The sequence below is a fragment of the Leptonychotes weddellii genome, chromosome 14 (assembly GCF_054177405.1).
Source record: "Leptonychotes weddellii isolate Sample4059 chromosome 14, ASM5417740v2, whole genome shotgun sequence".
NCBI lineage: Eukaryota > Metazoa > Chordata > Mammalia > Carnivora > Phocidae > Leptonychotes > Leptonychotes weddellii.
Window position 1 is genome coordinate 3,068,259 of NC_138382.1, and position 12,464 is coordinate 3,080,722.

General features: G+C 56.3%; 1 protein-coding gene across 2 annotated transcripts in view; it reads left to right on the forward strand.

Moving 5' to 3' along the window:
- The window catches only part of SYK (spleen associated tyrosine kinase), a 70,707-nt gene that overhangs the window by 35,417 nt on the left and 22,826 nt on the right, over positions 1–12,464 (forward strand). For both annotated transcript variants that reach the window (XM_081802743.1, XM_081802742.1), the window contains exon 4: positions 10,628–10,766. In XM_081802743.1, coding sequence (XP_081658869.1) covers positions 10,628–10,766 — 139 coding nt within the window. The remainder of the gene's footprint in view (positions 1–10,627; positions 10,767–12,464) is intronic.

The window sequence follows — 12,464 nt, forward strand, 5'->3', positions numbered from 1 at the left end:
AGATCCCGGGGACGGGGGCCCCCTCGGCGCAGGGTCAGCAGTCGCGGATGGCACGGGGCCATCTTAAGCGGCTGTCAGCCATACCCCCCCGCGTGCTGTGGCCGAGCTAACACCCCGGCGTGGCTGGCAGGGCATGCTCACCTCTTGTCACTGCTCAGTGACCCTCCAGAACAGAGTAGTCGGCTTGGCACGCGGTGGGAGCTGGGGTGGCGATTCAGTGGGTGCAGCGGCAGCCTCGAGCAGAAATCCTGCGGGAGATAGTTTTCCCTCGTGTGGCACCTGTCTGCTCATTGCCTCCTGAGGTTCGGACCTTTACCATCTTCTTAGGGGTAATTTGCAACACAAACGTCATGGGACCGTGCATGTCCCACGCACCAGCATCTTGGTGCGTGAAGTCAGCCCCGACTGGTCTAATCCGAAGAGTGATCGAGGCCTCTCGCCTTCTCGCTGGGTCGGACACCAGCTCCCAGGCTCGCTGGGGACCAGCTGTGGTCAGAACCAGCTGCCTGCTCCCCACTCACATGCGGGCCCCCGGGACAGCTGAGGGCTCAGCTGCGGGTTCCTTCCCTGGCAGCGTTCTCACACCTCATCCACGCTTCCCTATAGAATGTCGTTCCTGCCCACTTTCCAGTCCTGGGGTTGTCTCACCCGTCCATGAGGCAATGTCCATTAGAACCCACAGTTGTGGGGACTGCTGGCTCCAGTCTGCACTTAGAGATGGAGCCACAAAACCACCTGCCTCCTGAGCTAGCCTCTCAGTGGGGGGAACAGACACCGTACGGTAGGCTGGTGCACAGAAGGGAAGGGATGGAGCACGCTGCGACGGGGGTATCAGGTTCTGTTTTCTGCAGAGACGAGGGGCCCTGCTTCAGGGAGACCCTCGAGCAGAGACCTGGAGGCCGTGGGGAGCCGTTGGTGGGGAGCAGCGTGTGCCCTGGGCAGGGCGGGCCTCAGAGGGCTGGTGGGCACCAGCAGTGAGTCCGTGTACCTTTGGAAAGTGTTAGGGCAGACCTGGCTGAAGCTCGGGGGGACCCGTCTGGCTGGGTGTAAGAAAGAGTCCGTATAGAGGTTCAGGAGTGAGCACACTCAGAGGCCACTCGGTGTACATTCATACGTACTTGAACCAAAGTGCGATGTTCATTTTTCTGTAGATTTCTGGGCCTCCGCCTTCTCATGCCTGAGCGCAGGAACTGTGCGTGACGCTTGTTGGAAGACAGAGTGGCGTGGGAGCTAGCGCGTGGCCCAGCTGCGTGGCCCTGCCACGTGGCCCTGTGCTGTGGCCCTGCCGCGTGGCCCTGTGCTGTGCTCTGTGCACCTGGCTCTGGTGAAGGCCAGGGCTCTGGGTCTCTTCCCTGCAGACGTGGCCTCATTGTGAGCGCGTCTCCTCCATGCCCTCCGGTGTCCCTGGCACAGGCTTCAGTGAGGAGGGAGGCAGGGTTTCGGGTGGCGATGGCCATGTGAGATGCTGTACTTGGCGAGCAGGCCTCACGTCAACCCTGTTTCCCGTTGTTTACGGTTCCTTGTCCACCCTCACCTTGGGGCCTGATTTGCCCCACGTGGGCCAGAGCTTCGCTCTCTGCGTTGCTGGTTTCCTACACTGGTCCATTCCCAGTTCTTCTAGGACATGGTCTGGCTGCAGTCCGTGGCCTGCTGCACGTGCCCCACCCCCCCGGTCCCCTCCCCACTGCCTCGCTCAGGGGTACTTGTTCCAGGCACGACCCCGTCTGAGACCGGCCAAGGCCAGCCTTCCCTCCCTGGGGCCCCCGGAGCACCTGGCAGAACGACAAAAACCAAGGAGGTTCTCAGATCCTGAAACAGAACCTCATTTCTGTGGTTCTGAATGCTGGGCATCACGAACTGGATTTAAGATAATTTAATGCATGTCAGCGTGCTGGGCATCATGTTAGCACTTTGTAGATGGTTAATAAATACAGATCTTCCTCAACGTGTGATGGGTGACATCCTGATCAACCCTTATTAGGTAGAAAATATAATAAGTCAAAAATGTGTTTAATGCCCCCACGCTACTGAACAAACACCACGGCCGAGCCTAGCCCACCCACCGTGAATGCGCTCAGAACACTTCACGTGAGCATACGGTTGGGCTAAATCATTGACATGAAGCTTATCTGATAGGTGTTGACTGTCTCATGTGATTTATGAAATGCTGTGTGGAAAATGATGGAACGGTTGGTCGTCCACCCTCCCGATGGCGTGGCTGCCTGGGGGCTGGAGGTGCCCCACCCAGCATCGCAGAGAGGACCGCACCTACGCACATCACCCGTCCGGGGGGAGATCCACATTCAAAATCTGAAGTATGGTTTCTACTGATTTCGTATCACCTTCTCTCCACCGCCGTAAAGTTGAAAAATCACAAGACGAACCAAATCATGAACTGGGGACTCTACAAGCTGGGTTGGGGTCTTGAACAAACAGGCAGCCGAGGCCCAGGGACGCCGTTGGGCAACGCTGAAGGCTTGCCATTTCCATGTAGAGAACAACATGGAGGGTCAAATGGGGAAGTGCAAGAGTTCATTCTGGAACCTCTGATTTGCATTTATGGTTCAGTGTGGCAAGACCCCTCTCTTGGGAAAACACATGCCCCTGCCACCCATGGAAGACATGGATGGGAAGTCAGCATGTTTCGAAACATGTGAGGCCTGCGTGAGGTTGTGAATCTTCACCAGTATGGCTCAAGACGCAGGAGATAAATCCCAGAAATGCCCATCCCACCAGGCTGGGGCATGTCGGGCGGATGCTGGCCCACTCTGGTCTAGTTTTCTCTCCTCATGAATCAGGGTGTAAAGTCCATGTGTAGGGCAGAACACTTGGACCAGAAGGGACCTTACTGCTCGTGGGTGTAAATCCTGGATTTTCTGAAGGGGGACCTAGGCACAAGGGAGCCTGCCCACGGTTGTCAGGCAAGTAGGAGATGAGAGTCCGGATCCAGGGTCCTGAGGGGTCTGGGCTGAGGCAAGTACAGGAACCCACTACCAGCAGCTCGCTGCTCACCCCCACTCCCCATGCAAGGCGTGGCGCCAGGGCGTGTCCACAGGAAATGTCGGCTCTCCTCTGTCTATCTCCTGTCCACACAGCCTGCCGGGACCACACAGCGGTGACTTTGAAAAGGCAGGCGTCTGGGTCTTTGCCCTGTGCTCGAAGAATAAAGGGTATGAGTGTGAAGGTCTTTACCGCAGAGATGGACGGTGTGGGTCTATAGACCCTCTTGTGGGGCATCACCTGCGGTGTTTCTAGGGATGATAATTCATCACCCACTGTTATGGGCTGGATGCTTATGTCCTCCCCAAATTCATGTGGTAAGCCCTAGCTGGTGTAGCAGTGTTTGGAGGTGGGCCTCTGAAGGTGGGTGGGGTTAGAGGAGGTCGTGAGGGTGGGCCATGAGAGGTTTGGGTTAGTGCCCTTTGCGGGAGAGGAGGCTGGAGGTGTCCGTGTGTGCAGGAACCAGGGCCTGGCCCTGTGAGCACGCAGCCAGATGGTGGCGCCGACTTGCCGGCCAGGAAGCGGGCTCTCACCAGACCCAGAATTGACCGCACCTTGATCTCGGACTTCTGGTCTCCAGAGCCTTGAGAAAGAGATGTCAGCACTTAAGCTGGTATTCTGACTAAGACACCTGTTCGGGTCTGGGGTCTGGCCGGCCACACGCGAGGACAGGGACCCTCCCGGTACCTGCCCGCCCCCCCAGCCACGGTCCTGTGGGTAGGGGTCAGAGTTCTGCCTCCGTGGTGACCCCAGGGACCAGGGCTCTGCTGGGGGAGGGCAGCCCCTCCGCTTTCTGAAGCCTCCCATGATGACATGGTTTGTCGCTTTGAGAAATTAGTCACAGCTCAGGTGTAACTGAAAAATGAATTTGTTAGAAAAGATAAACAACTTATTTTCCAAAAATTACATATCCCTCTCCTCCGAAGGAAGGACCCAGGATTGGTGGGGTAAAGCATACACAGTTTGGAGATCCTCTTTTAAAAAAATACAAAGTTGGGTACAAAACATATTTTTTATTTTATTTTTTTTTTAAAGATTTTATTTATTTGACAGAGAGACACAGCGAGAGAGGGAACACAGGCAGGGGGAGTGGGAGAGGGAGAAGCAGGCCTCCCGCTGAGCAGGGAGCCCGATGCAGGGCTCGATCCCAGGACCCCGGGATCATGACCTGAGCCGAAGGCAGACGCTTAACGACTGAGCCACGCAGGCTCCCCAAAACATATTTTTTAGAATAAGAAAAGAATTGCAATATATTACAATTTTTTTAAGCTGGGAAATAGGGCAAACATACAAAATTTAGAAAACAGTAATGTAATCTTTGACCTATCTGTCTGCCATCGTTCTGGGCTAAGGGACATTTAAATGTGCCCTGAGCAGTGAGGAGAACAGAGTTAGTGCAGAATGAAAGAAGTGCAAAGGGGGGGGGGGGCAGCAGGAAGTGTTGGTGCAGAGCCTTGGGGGCCAACATGGTGACCTGAGCGTGGCCTGGCCAGGAGCGGAGGCTGGAGCGACAAGCAGGCAGACAGGACAGGAAGCCCTTCCTCATCTGAAGGGCGGCCTCTGAGCAGGTGCCAAGTAGGAGTGCAGCTTGCCCTCCAGACACCCTTTCCAGCCCCCCTGGAACAGCAGATCCCCCTGTGTGGCATGCTCTTAAGTGCCTTGCATCTGAAATTCAGGTGCCCCCCGACATTCCTCCCCTGTCCCTTCCAGGGAGAAACAGACACTTTCATCTGAATCATCCCACTTTATTAGCCAATTCCAGGTAGAGTGTGATACTTCCGTTGTTTCTGCCTTTCCTTCCCGCCCCTCCCATGCCCTTCTCCATCATCCCTCCCTTACATGCCCGTGCACGCTCTTGCACTCACGCCTCTCCCGTTCCTGGCTCCGTGGGGCCCCCTGCAGGTAAAGCAGGGGCAGCATGCGTGGAGGGCCCAGTGAAGGGGTACACAAATTCTGTGCACAAATGGGGACTAGAAGGTTCAGTGAAGGTGGCGGTCCGTCCATGCGGAATTAGGGGTGCGCACACATCAGAGCGCTGTGGCCTTTATGTAGGATGGACCCGGCGCGGGGATAACAGACAGCCTGTCACCCTTGAATATTAGACAGTTTATTCCTTCAGAGGCTCCTATTAAATACATAGTAGACCTTAATCCATCCCCTATATGGTTCCTTACCTTCTGTCGTCTTTTCTCTGCGTGCTGGACCGTGTGATGTCTTCTGAGTTGTTTTCCAGTTCCCTGAATATCCCTCCATCTGTGTCTGATCTGCTTTTAAACTCAACCACTGATTCTTTTTTCCCCACCAATGACATTTTCTTTTTAATTCGTAGCTGTTCAGTTTGTGGTAGGGCTTGTTTCCCAGATATTCCTGGGCATGTTTAGAGTGGCTCACTGCCTGGCTGCGTGTGCGATGCCGTCCTGTGTTTCCTTGAACACTTCATGTGTAGTCAGCTGATCTTCCAGTGATTGACAATTCCTATATGAAATGCCTTGGGGGCACAAATCTCTGTCTCCTCTGCTCTTTCCCTCCCTCCCCTGGTTCTCATGACTCATGCTTGCTTAGGTCTTCACGATCTTTCCGAGCTCGTGTTTGATTGGTCCGCGCCTGTGGGGATCCTGAGTGTCCTGTGTTGGGAATGCGGCCTTGCAGAGTCGGAGAGGACTGCTTCTTCAGGTCCTGCTCTAAGCGGGACTCTCAGGGGCTCAGGTCCTGGGCCCACCTGCTGGCCCGTCCACTGCAGCACTGATGCTGGTGTTTGCCCTTAGACCAGACTCACATCTTTTGTTGTTGTTCTTACTTAATACCACTCACTTTCCCCTGCTCAAGTTTCAAGTCCCTTTTTGTTAGAGACTTAAATTCCAAAAGCAAAGTGTGGTTTTTAGAAAAGCCCTTACTCTTGTCCACTGATGCGTGAGATTGCTTGTGGCTGGCCTGAGCCCCACGTGCCGCGATGAGCGCCCAGGGCTGCTGCGCCCTCACTGGACAGGGGAGGCCGTGTTATCTGACGTGTGTGGTTCTGTGGGTCCGGGTCAGCGTCGAGGCACGGCCTGTCTGAAGTAAGAGCTCCAGGGGGCTGTGGACTGGTGTATCAGCTCATCAATCTGACCCAGGCCTCCGTGAAGCTGGACGAGGGGGAGTGTGACCGAGTTCCGCCTCACGGACTAGAGCAGAGGGAGAGACAAAGGGCTCAGGTGGGGACCCGTGTTCTGTGCTGGTCCCACTTTGCCTGGAATGTGCACCTGTGTCCTTTTGCTATGGAGCAAGGCAGCGGTGCCCAGAGGGTGCGTTTTCTTGTGTCTTTCATGGATCAGTAGGGCTCCTGCTTCGGGCTCAGAAGGCCACTCACAGAACTCCCTCCCTGCGCTCCCGCTCTGCTCCCCGGAAGCCACCGCTCTGCAGACGGTTGGCCGAGGACTGGCCCGAGGCCACACGCAGGACGGTGTCCATGCTGGACAGGAGGGGCAGGCCCCAGGGGAGCCCTCCCTGTGCGTCCATACAGCCCACCCCAGCCACAGTGACTGTCCCATGCCCTCCCAGCCCTCCTTCCCCTCCGGCCAGCCATGCTCCGGGCCGCCGTGGAAACAGCGCACAGTGAGAACGGAGGGGTGCCAGGGCTGTGCCCTGCTCTTGTGCTCTGTCTGCAGCAGACCTGGAGGTGGGTGTGGGGGGCTCGAGGGTCCCTCCAGCTCCTGGGTCCTCCCTTCCCCCAAGGGCCTGGGCCTACCCAGCACACAAGTGCCTCTGACTTAGGAGGCCAGGGGAGGGTGGACAAGGGGCTCAGTGCCTCCAGGCTGGGGCCGCAGGACGGACACTCCCCCACCTCACTGGGCCAAGTGCTTTGGCGTCTGTGAGACGCAAGGCAGTGAGCCCGAGGCCTCCACCCACGGCGGCGGGGTGGCTCCCCTGCCCTCTGACCCAGGAGGGTCGCCGTGCCTCGTGGCATCGAGAGGGGCTTAAGGCCAGTTAGGATGCCTTCGCATCCTCGCCACCGTCCAAAGCTCAGAGATCCCACACTCCGTGATAGCAAAACGCAAACGCCTTGTGAGCTCACTCCTTCCAAGAGCCTCGCTGGGAAGAACATTCCCGAGGCTAGCTGAGCCCGGGGCCAGGAGGGAGGGGAGGGGGCTATCTTCCCCTCGTCGGGGGTCTGTGTTGTGGTTGTGCGGGGGCACAAGGAGCACTCGGAAGAGCGGGGGTGGGGGCAGGAGGAGGGGCTACCTCAGTTTCCCCAGCTGCAGCCTTCCAAGTGTGCTGGATTAAAAAGAACCCCGCCCGGGCGCTGCCTGAAGCCCGCAGACACTTCATCGTGGCCTGCCCTGAACGTCGCCCGGACTCTGCTCTTTGCCACCTACAGAGGCTGGGCCTGTGGCTTTCCCTTGTCTGCACTCGCTTCCTGCCCGCTGCCTGGGGCGGGGGGGTGGGGGGGGCGCGCTGCAAGGCAGCAGGCCTGCCGTCCAGGGAGCGCGCTCCCCAGGGTAGCCTCATCTTGGGCGCTGGCGCAGGCTGCCCCGAAGGAGCTCCCGGACAGAGGGACTCCCCTCCAGGACGCATGCCCCGGGCCGTGGTGGGGGGGGTGCCTTCGCAGACATCACTTGTCCAGAAGCAAGACACGCTGTCTTTCCGACGTGCACCAGATCTCTTTCCATCCCGTCTTTGCCGCGAAATCGAACACGCGCGAAGCCGTGCATCACTCCGTACGTGCACATTCACCACGGTTCACAAGGCAAACAGCCGCAGCGTGGAGACGGCAAGCGCCCCCCTCACAGGACGTCCGCCCCACTCACACCTCCAGGACACCACTTCCTGGATGCTCATGTCCGCTGGACCCTTTGGGCTTTCTTGTTTCTTCTTTTTTGGTTTTATCACCTAGGACCTAGGTGTACATCTCTAAACAAACCATTTGCTTTAGCCTGCTTGGGACCCTGTGATTACAGGACTGTGGCCTGTGTCTTATGCCCATGACAGAGGCCTGTGTTTGCTGTTTGTCCTCCTCAGTGTCCTGTGATATTCCGTCACATGAATGCCCCAGCATTTATGTGCTCGTTCTGCACGTGGTGAGCATGGTAGGTTGTGTATGGGTTTTTGGCTATCACAGATAAGGCTGCTGGTGAACACAGCAGCATACTTTCTGGGTGTGGAGGGCATAAGTGTTTTGGATCTTACAAAAGATACAGAGAAAGATGTAGCTATAGAGTGGATTTCTGAGGATTGAACAGGTGTGGTCTCCGTAGAGAGTTCCAGCCTTCTCCCGAGATGGTCAGACTCACACTCCCAGCCGCAGAACAGAGGGACCCGTCGCTCCGCTCTCCGGCAGCACTTAGGATTAGCAACCTTTTTAATTTTTGCCGGTGTGAAGGGTGTGCAAGGGTATTTCCACTGTGGTCTTACTTGGCCTTTTTTCAGATTTCTGAGGAGGGGATTGCACGAGCTCACTGGGCAATCTGCAATCGTCAGGCTCAGTTTTAACAAGAAAAGGCCAATGAAGGCTAGGGAGAGGTGGAGTGGTGGGATTTGGGCATGAATTCAGAAAACCAGAGTTTGGATCCCTTTTCTTTTTTTTTTTTTTAAGATTTTATTTATTTATTTGACAGAGAGAGACCAGCGAGAGAGGGAACACAAGCAGGGGGAGGGGGAGAGGAAGAAGCAGGCCTCCCCGCAGAGCAGGGAGCCCGATGTGGGGCTCGATCCCAGGACCCTGGGATCATGACCTGAGCCGAAGGCAGAGGCTTAACAACTGAGCCACCCAGGCGCCCCTGGATCCCTTTTCTTATTTCCAGGACCCTGAGGTCAAAGAGGGGAAACACTGTAAATCAAGGAGAATGATATTTTGGAACGGCCCATGGATATCATTCTCCTGAGGTCACCTGTCGTAAGTGTAGGCGTAAATTCTTAATGCTCGGTATTCATTTTAGGCAGTTCTCTGTACCTCCAAGCTATCCTTTGTGGAGGGCACTAATGCTTATGAAATACATAAAATATGAATAGTCCCACATTCCACATTATAAGATAACTTCCTATCAAATAGACTGAGCTCCCCTCCCCTATGAAAATAGGTTTTACCTTTTCTGCGTGGCTGTTTTTTATTTTGACAGCAAGCAGCAGGCTTTAACGGGCTGTGGGACTGTGATGACGCAGGTTCACACCTGGGGTGCTGACGGCTTGGTCGGGTTGGGAGGAAGGAGCTGTTTTCAAGGTGCAGAAGGTTTCGGAAGAGGCCGTGCCAAGGACACAGGGGGTCTGGGTGTGTCCAGAGCTGTGGGCTGTGGAGGGAACCCGTCCATCCTGCACGGCCAGGCACAACCACACGGGAATTTTATTCTTATTATTTTTTAAGATTTTACTTATTTATTTGTCAGAGAGAGAATGAGAAAGATCACAAATGGGGAGCGGCAGGCAGAGGAAGAAGCAGGCTCCCGGCTGAGCAGACAGCCCGATGAGGGACTCGATCCCAGGACCCTGGGATCATGACCTGAGCCAAAGGCAGATGCTTAACCAACTGAGCCACCCAGGCATCCTGGGGAAATTATTCTTTTTTTGGCGGGGGGGCGGGAATTATTCTTAAAACAGAGTTCCAGCTACACAACCCAGCTCGGCCCTCAGTCTCGGGCGACCTCTGGAGAGGAATCCACAGGCGAGAACAGTGCCAACACAGTTGTTTCCAGAGCCCATCGTGGGGGTGAGACCTCCTGCCACCCAGAGGCAGCTTCAGAAATCTTCCCAAAACATGGAAATTCCATGCAGCTTGGCACTTTTGAACCCTTCCCAAAATGCAGTGCATTGGGGCACACGCTAAACATTTTGGGGTCTCGGTTTCTTCGGGGCCAGAAAAGCTTTCTGGAAGCGTCCTGACTCACCCTCTCCCAGAGCCCCTGATTCCCAGGACTTGAGTTGCTGCGGGGCTGAGGTGGGCGGGGGGAGAGTAAGAAGCTGCACTGGGGGAGGGACTTATGGCCAAGTCTTGCTCTGCAGTCCCCGCCGCCACCTGGATCTGCCCTCCCAAACCCCACGGGCCTTCTCCTGGGCCCTCTCCTCCCCGTGCGGCAGCGGGTGAGTGCTCGGCTCCCTGTTGGACCAACAAGTCGTATTCACAGGGAAGGGGTTGGCACCAAGGAGAGCCCGCAGGGGCATGGAAGCAGAGCCTGCGGGTCAGCACAGCCCAGCCCCGCCCTGCCCTCCTGCAACGGGCGATGTGAGGGGAGGCAGAAGGGCCCTGGGGAATCGGGGCCCGCACCCCCTCTGTGCTTACCAAACACCCCCACACCGCACCCCGGCAGCCGGCGGAGCGGCAGGTCTGGGACTGTGACCTCGGGGAAGAGAGGCGAGTGCAGAGACTCTCCGTGTCCCGTGGGTTCCCTGTGCTGGTGGCCCGACCGTGCGGCCGCTCCAGGTGAATGGAGACTCGCCCGCAGGGCCCAGGCTCCCCTGCTGTCCACCCAGGGGTCCAGCTGGGCCGTGGCCGTGACCCACCCGCCACCACGGCATTTCCTCGTCGTGAGCTGCTGGGGCCGCCGACCTGCCGGCCGGGCCTGTGTGGACACGGGGCCGAAGCCCTTGACCCCAGGCCAGGAGGGGCCACTGCCTCTCGCGGGGTGGGTGTGGTTGTGACACGCGGTCTCCTGTCTTGTAGGATCAGGGACAGGAACGACAACGGTTCTTACGCCCTGTGCTTGCTGCATGAGGGGAAGGTGCTGCATTACCGCATAGATAAGGACAAAACCGGGAAGCTCTCCATCCCCGACGGGAAGAAGTTCGACACGCTCTGGCAGGTAGGGGCCATCCTCACGAAGGAGAAAGCCCACCTGGGTCCCTGCCCGACACCCACCCAGGCAGGGCTCCTTTCAACCCTCAGGTGCCTTGAAGCCCCGGGTGGGGGCTGGGGGGCGGGGACGGCAGGTGGACGAGGCTCCAGAGGCCCAGGACCGCTCAGCTCTCCGCACCACGGCGGTGCCCACGGAGAGCCGTGCTCACAGATGCCCAGGAGGCCCTGCCGTTTCTCCCTGTGTTCCAGACCGAGTATCAAGGGTCAGGTGCCTTGCTCGCTGCAGAAGGAATCTCTGTGAAATTAAGGCAACTTAGAAAGTAGGTCAGCACCGCCTGCGCGTGCTCAGGACGTTTTCAGCTCTGCTCTGAAAGGGTTTTATTCTTGACCCCACTGTTAGGAAACCCCCAAACAGCTCCTAATTTGGGAGGCACGTAGGGAGTGAGGAGCGGGGAACGGACGCCATCACGCTTTCCTGAGGGCCGAGGTGGGCACACGCCGCTCATCTGCACTTACGTCATGGCTACGCGTGGCCGAGGCCACACTGTACGTGCCACCCCAGCCCAGCACCCTATAAACAGCCGGGCCCGGCAGCGCAGTTTCCCTGTTTCCCTGAGAGTCGGGCGTTGCTGCCCTTGGTGGAATTCCTGACTTTGGAGAAGGAGCCAGCAAACCCCGAACCCAGCCTGGCCCCCAGCCTTTTTTTGTGTAGTTCTTGGAGAAGTGTTTTTTTCACTTCGAAGGATTCTTTAAAAAATAATAATAATAGTAAGTAAAAGGTTGTGTAACAGGGTACGCAAGCCTAAAATATCGCTGTCTGGCCGGTTTGCTGACCCCTGCCCTTGAGGGGTATCCTGACAGGTTTGCCCACCTGCGGGCACCCTCGTCCAGCACATTGTCGGAAACCACAAGATATTTGAGTGACACTGGAGCGCTGGACGGGAAGCCTCTCTGCCTTAGGGACCCCGAGACTGGCAGCCTGAGAGCACGCGGCTGCATTCATCAGAGCAAGCTGAGCCCCGGTGTCAAGCATCTTAGGGCCGGTCACACTGCAACGTCTGCTTAGAGGGTAGATCTCACCACAATAAAAGACAATCCTTCCTGGAAGGATAAAATATATTCATTCAGGGGCGCCTGGCTGGCTCAGTAGGTAGAGCAGGCAACTCTTGATCTCAGCGTCGTGAGTTCAAGCCCACCTTGGAGTCTACTTTAAAAAAAAAAAATAGATATTTTTTTTTCATTCAACAGAGATTGACCCAAGCAGGGAAGTTTTGAGAGGAGAGAAGATTCAGGAGCAGGGTCCTTAACTGGGAAAGTTACCAATAAACAGACAAGGAATAGATACCAGATATGAAGATTATGAAGATTCTAGGTTGTCCGAAGAGGAAATGTCTGTAAGAAAATGTGAAATACCAAGACTGTCTTCTTACTGTGTAATTTGGATGAGATATAAATAAATCTCTGTGCCATTACTTAAGTTTTGATGGACCAGTTGGACATCATGGGTCACAGTTTTCTGGGAGCCATTAGCCAAGGATGGCCACATTCTCTCAACAGAAGGCCCCCTTTCCCCGTGTCCCAGCTCTGCTGTCTTCTCCCTGGAAGTCTTGGGCTGAATGACTCGGTCCCTCCGAGAAGCCATTGCCAATAACCCCTGTCAGCAGTCATTAATAATTAACAGTATATTGCGATTCCTTTACCTGCC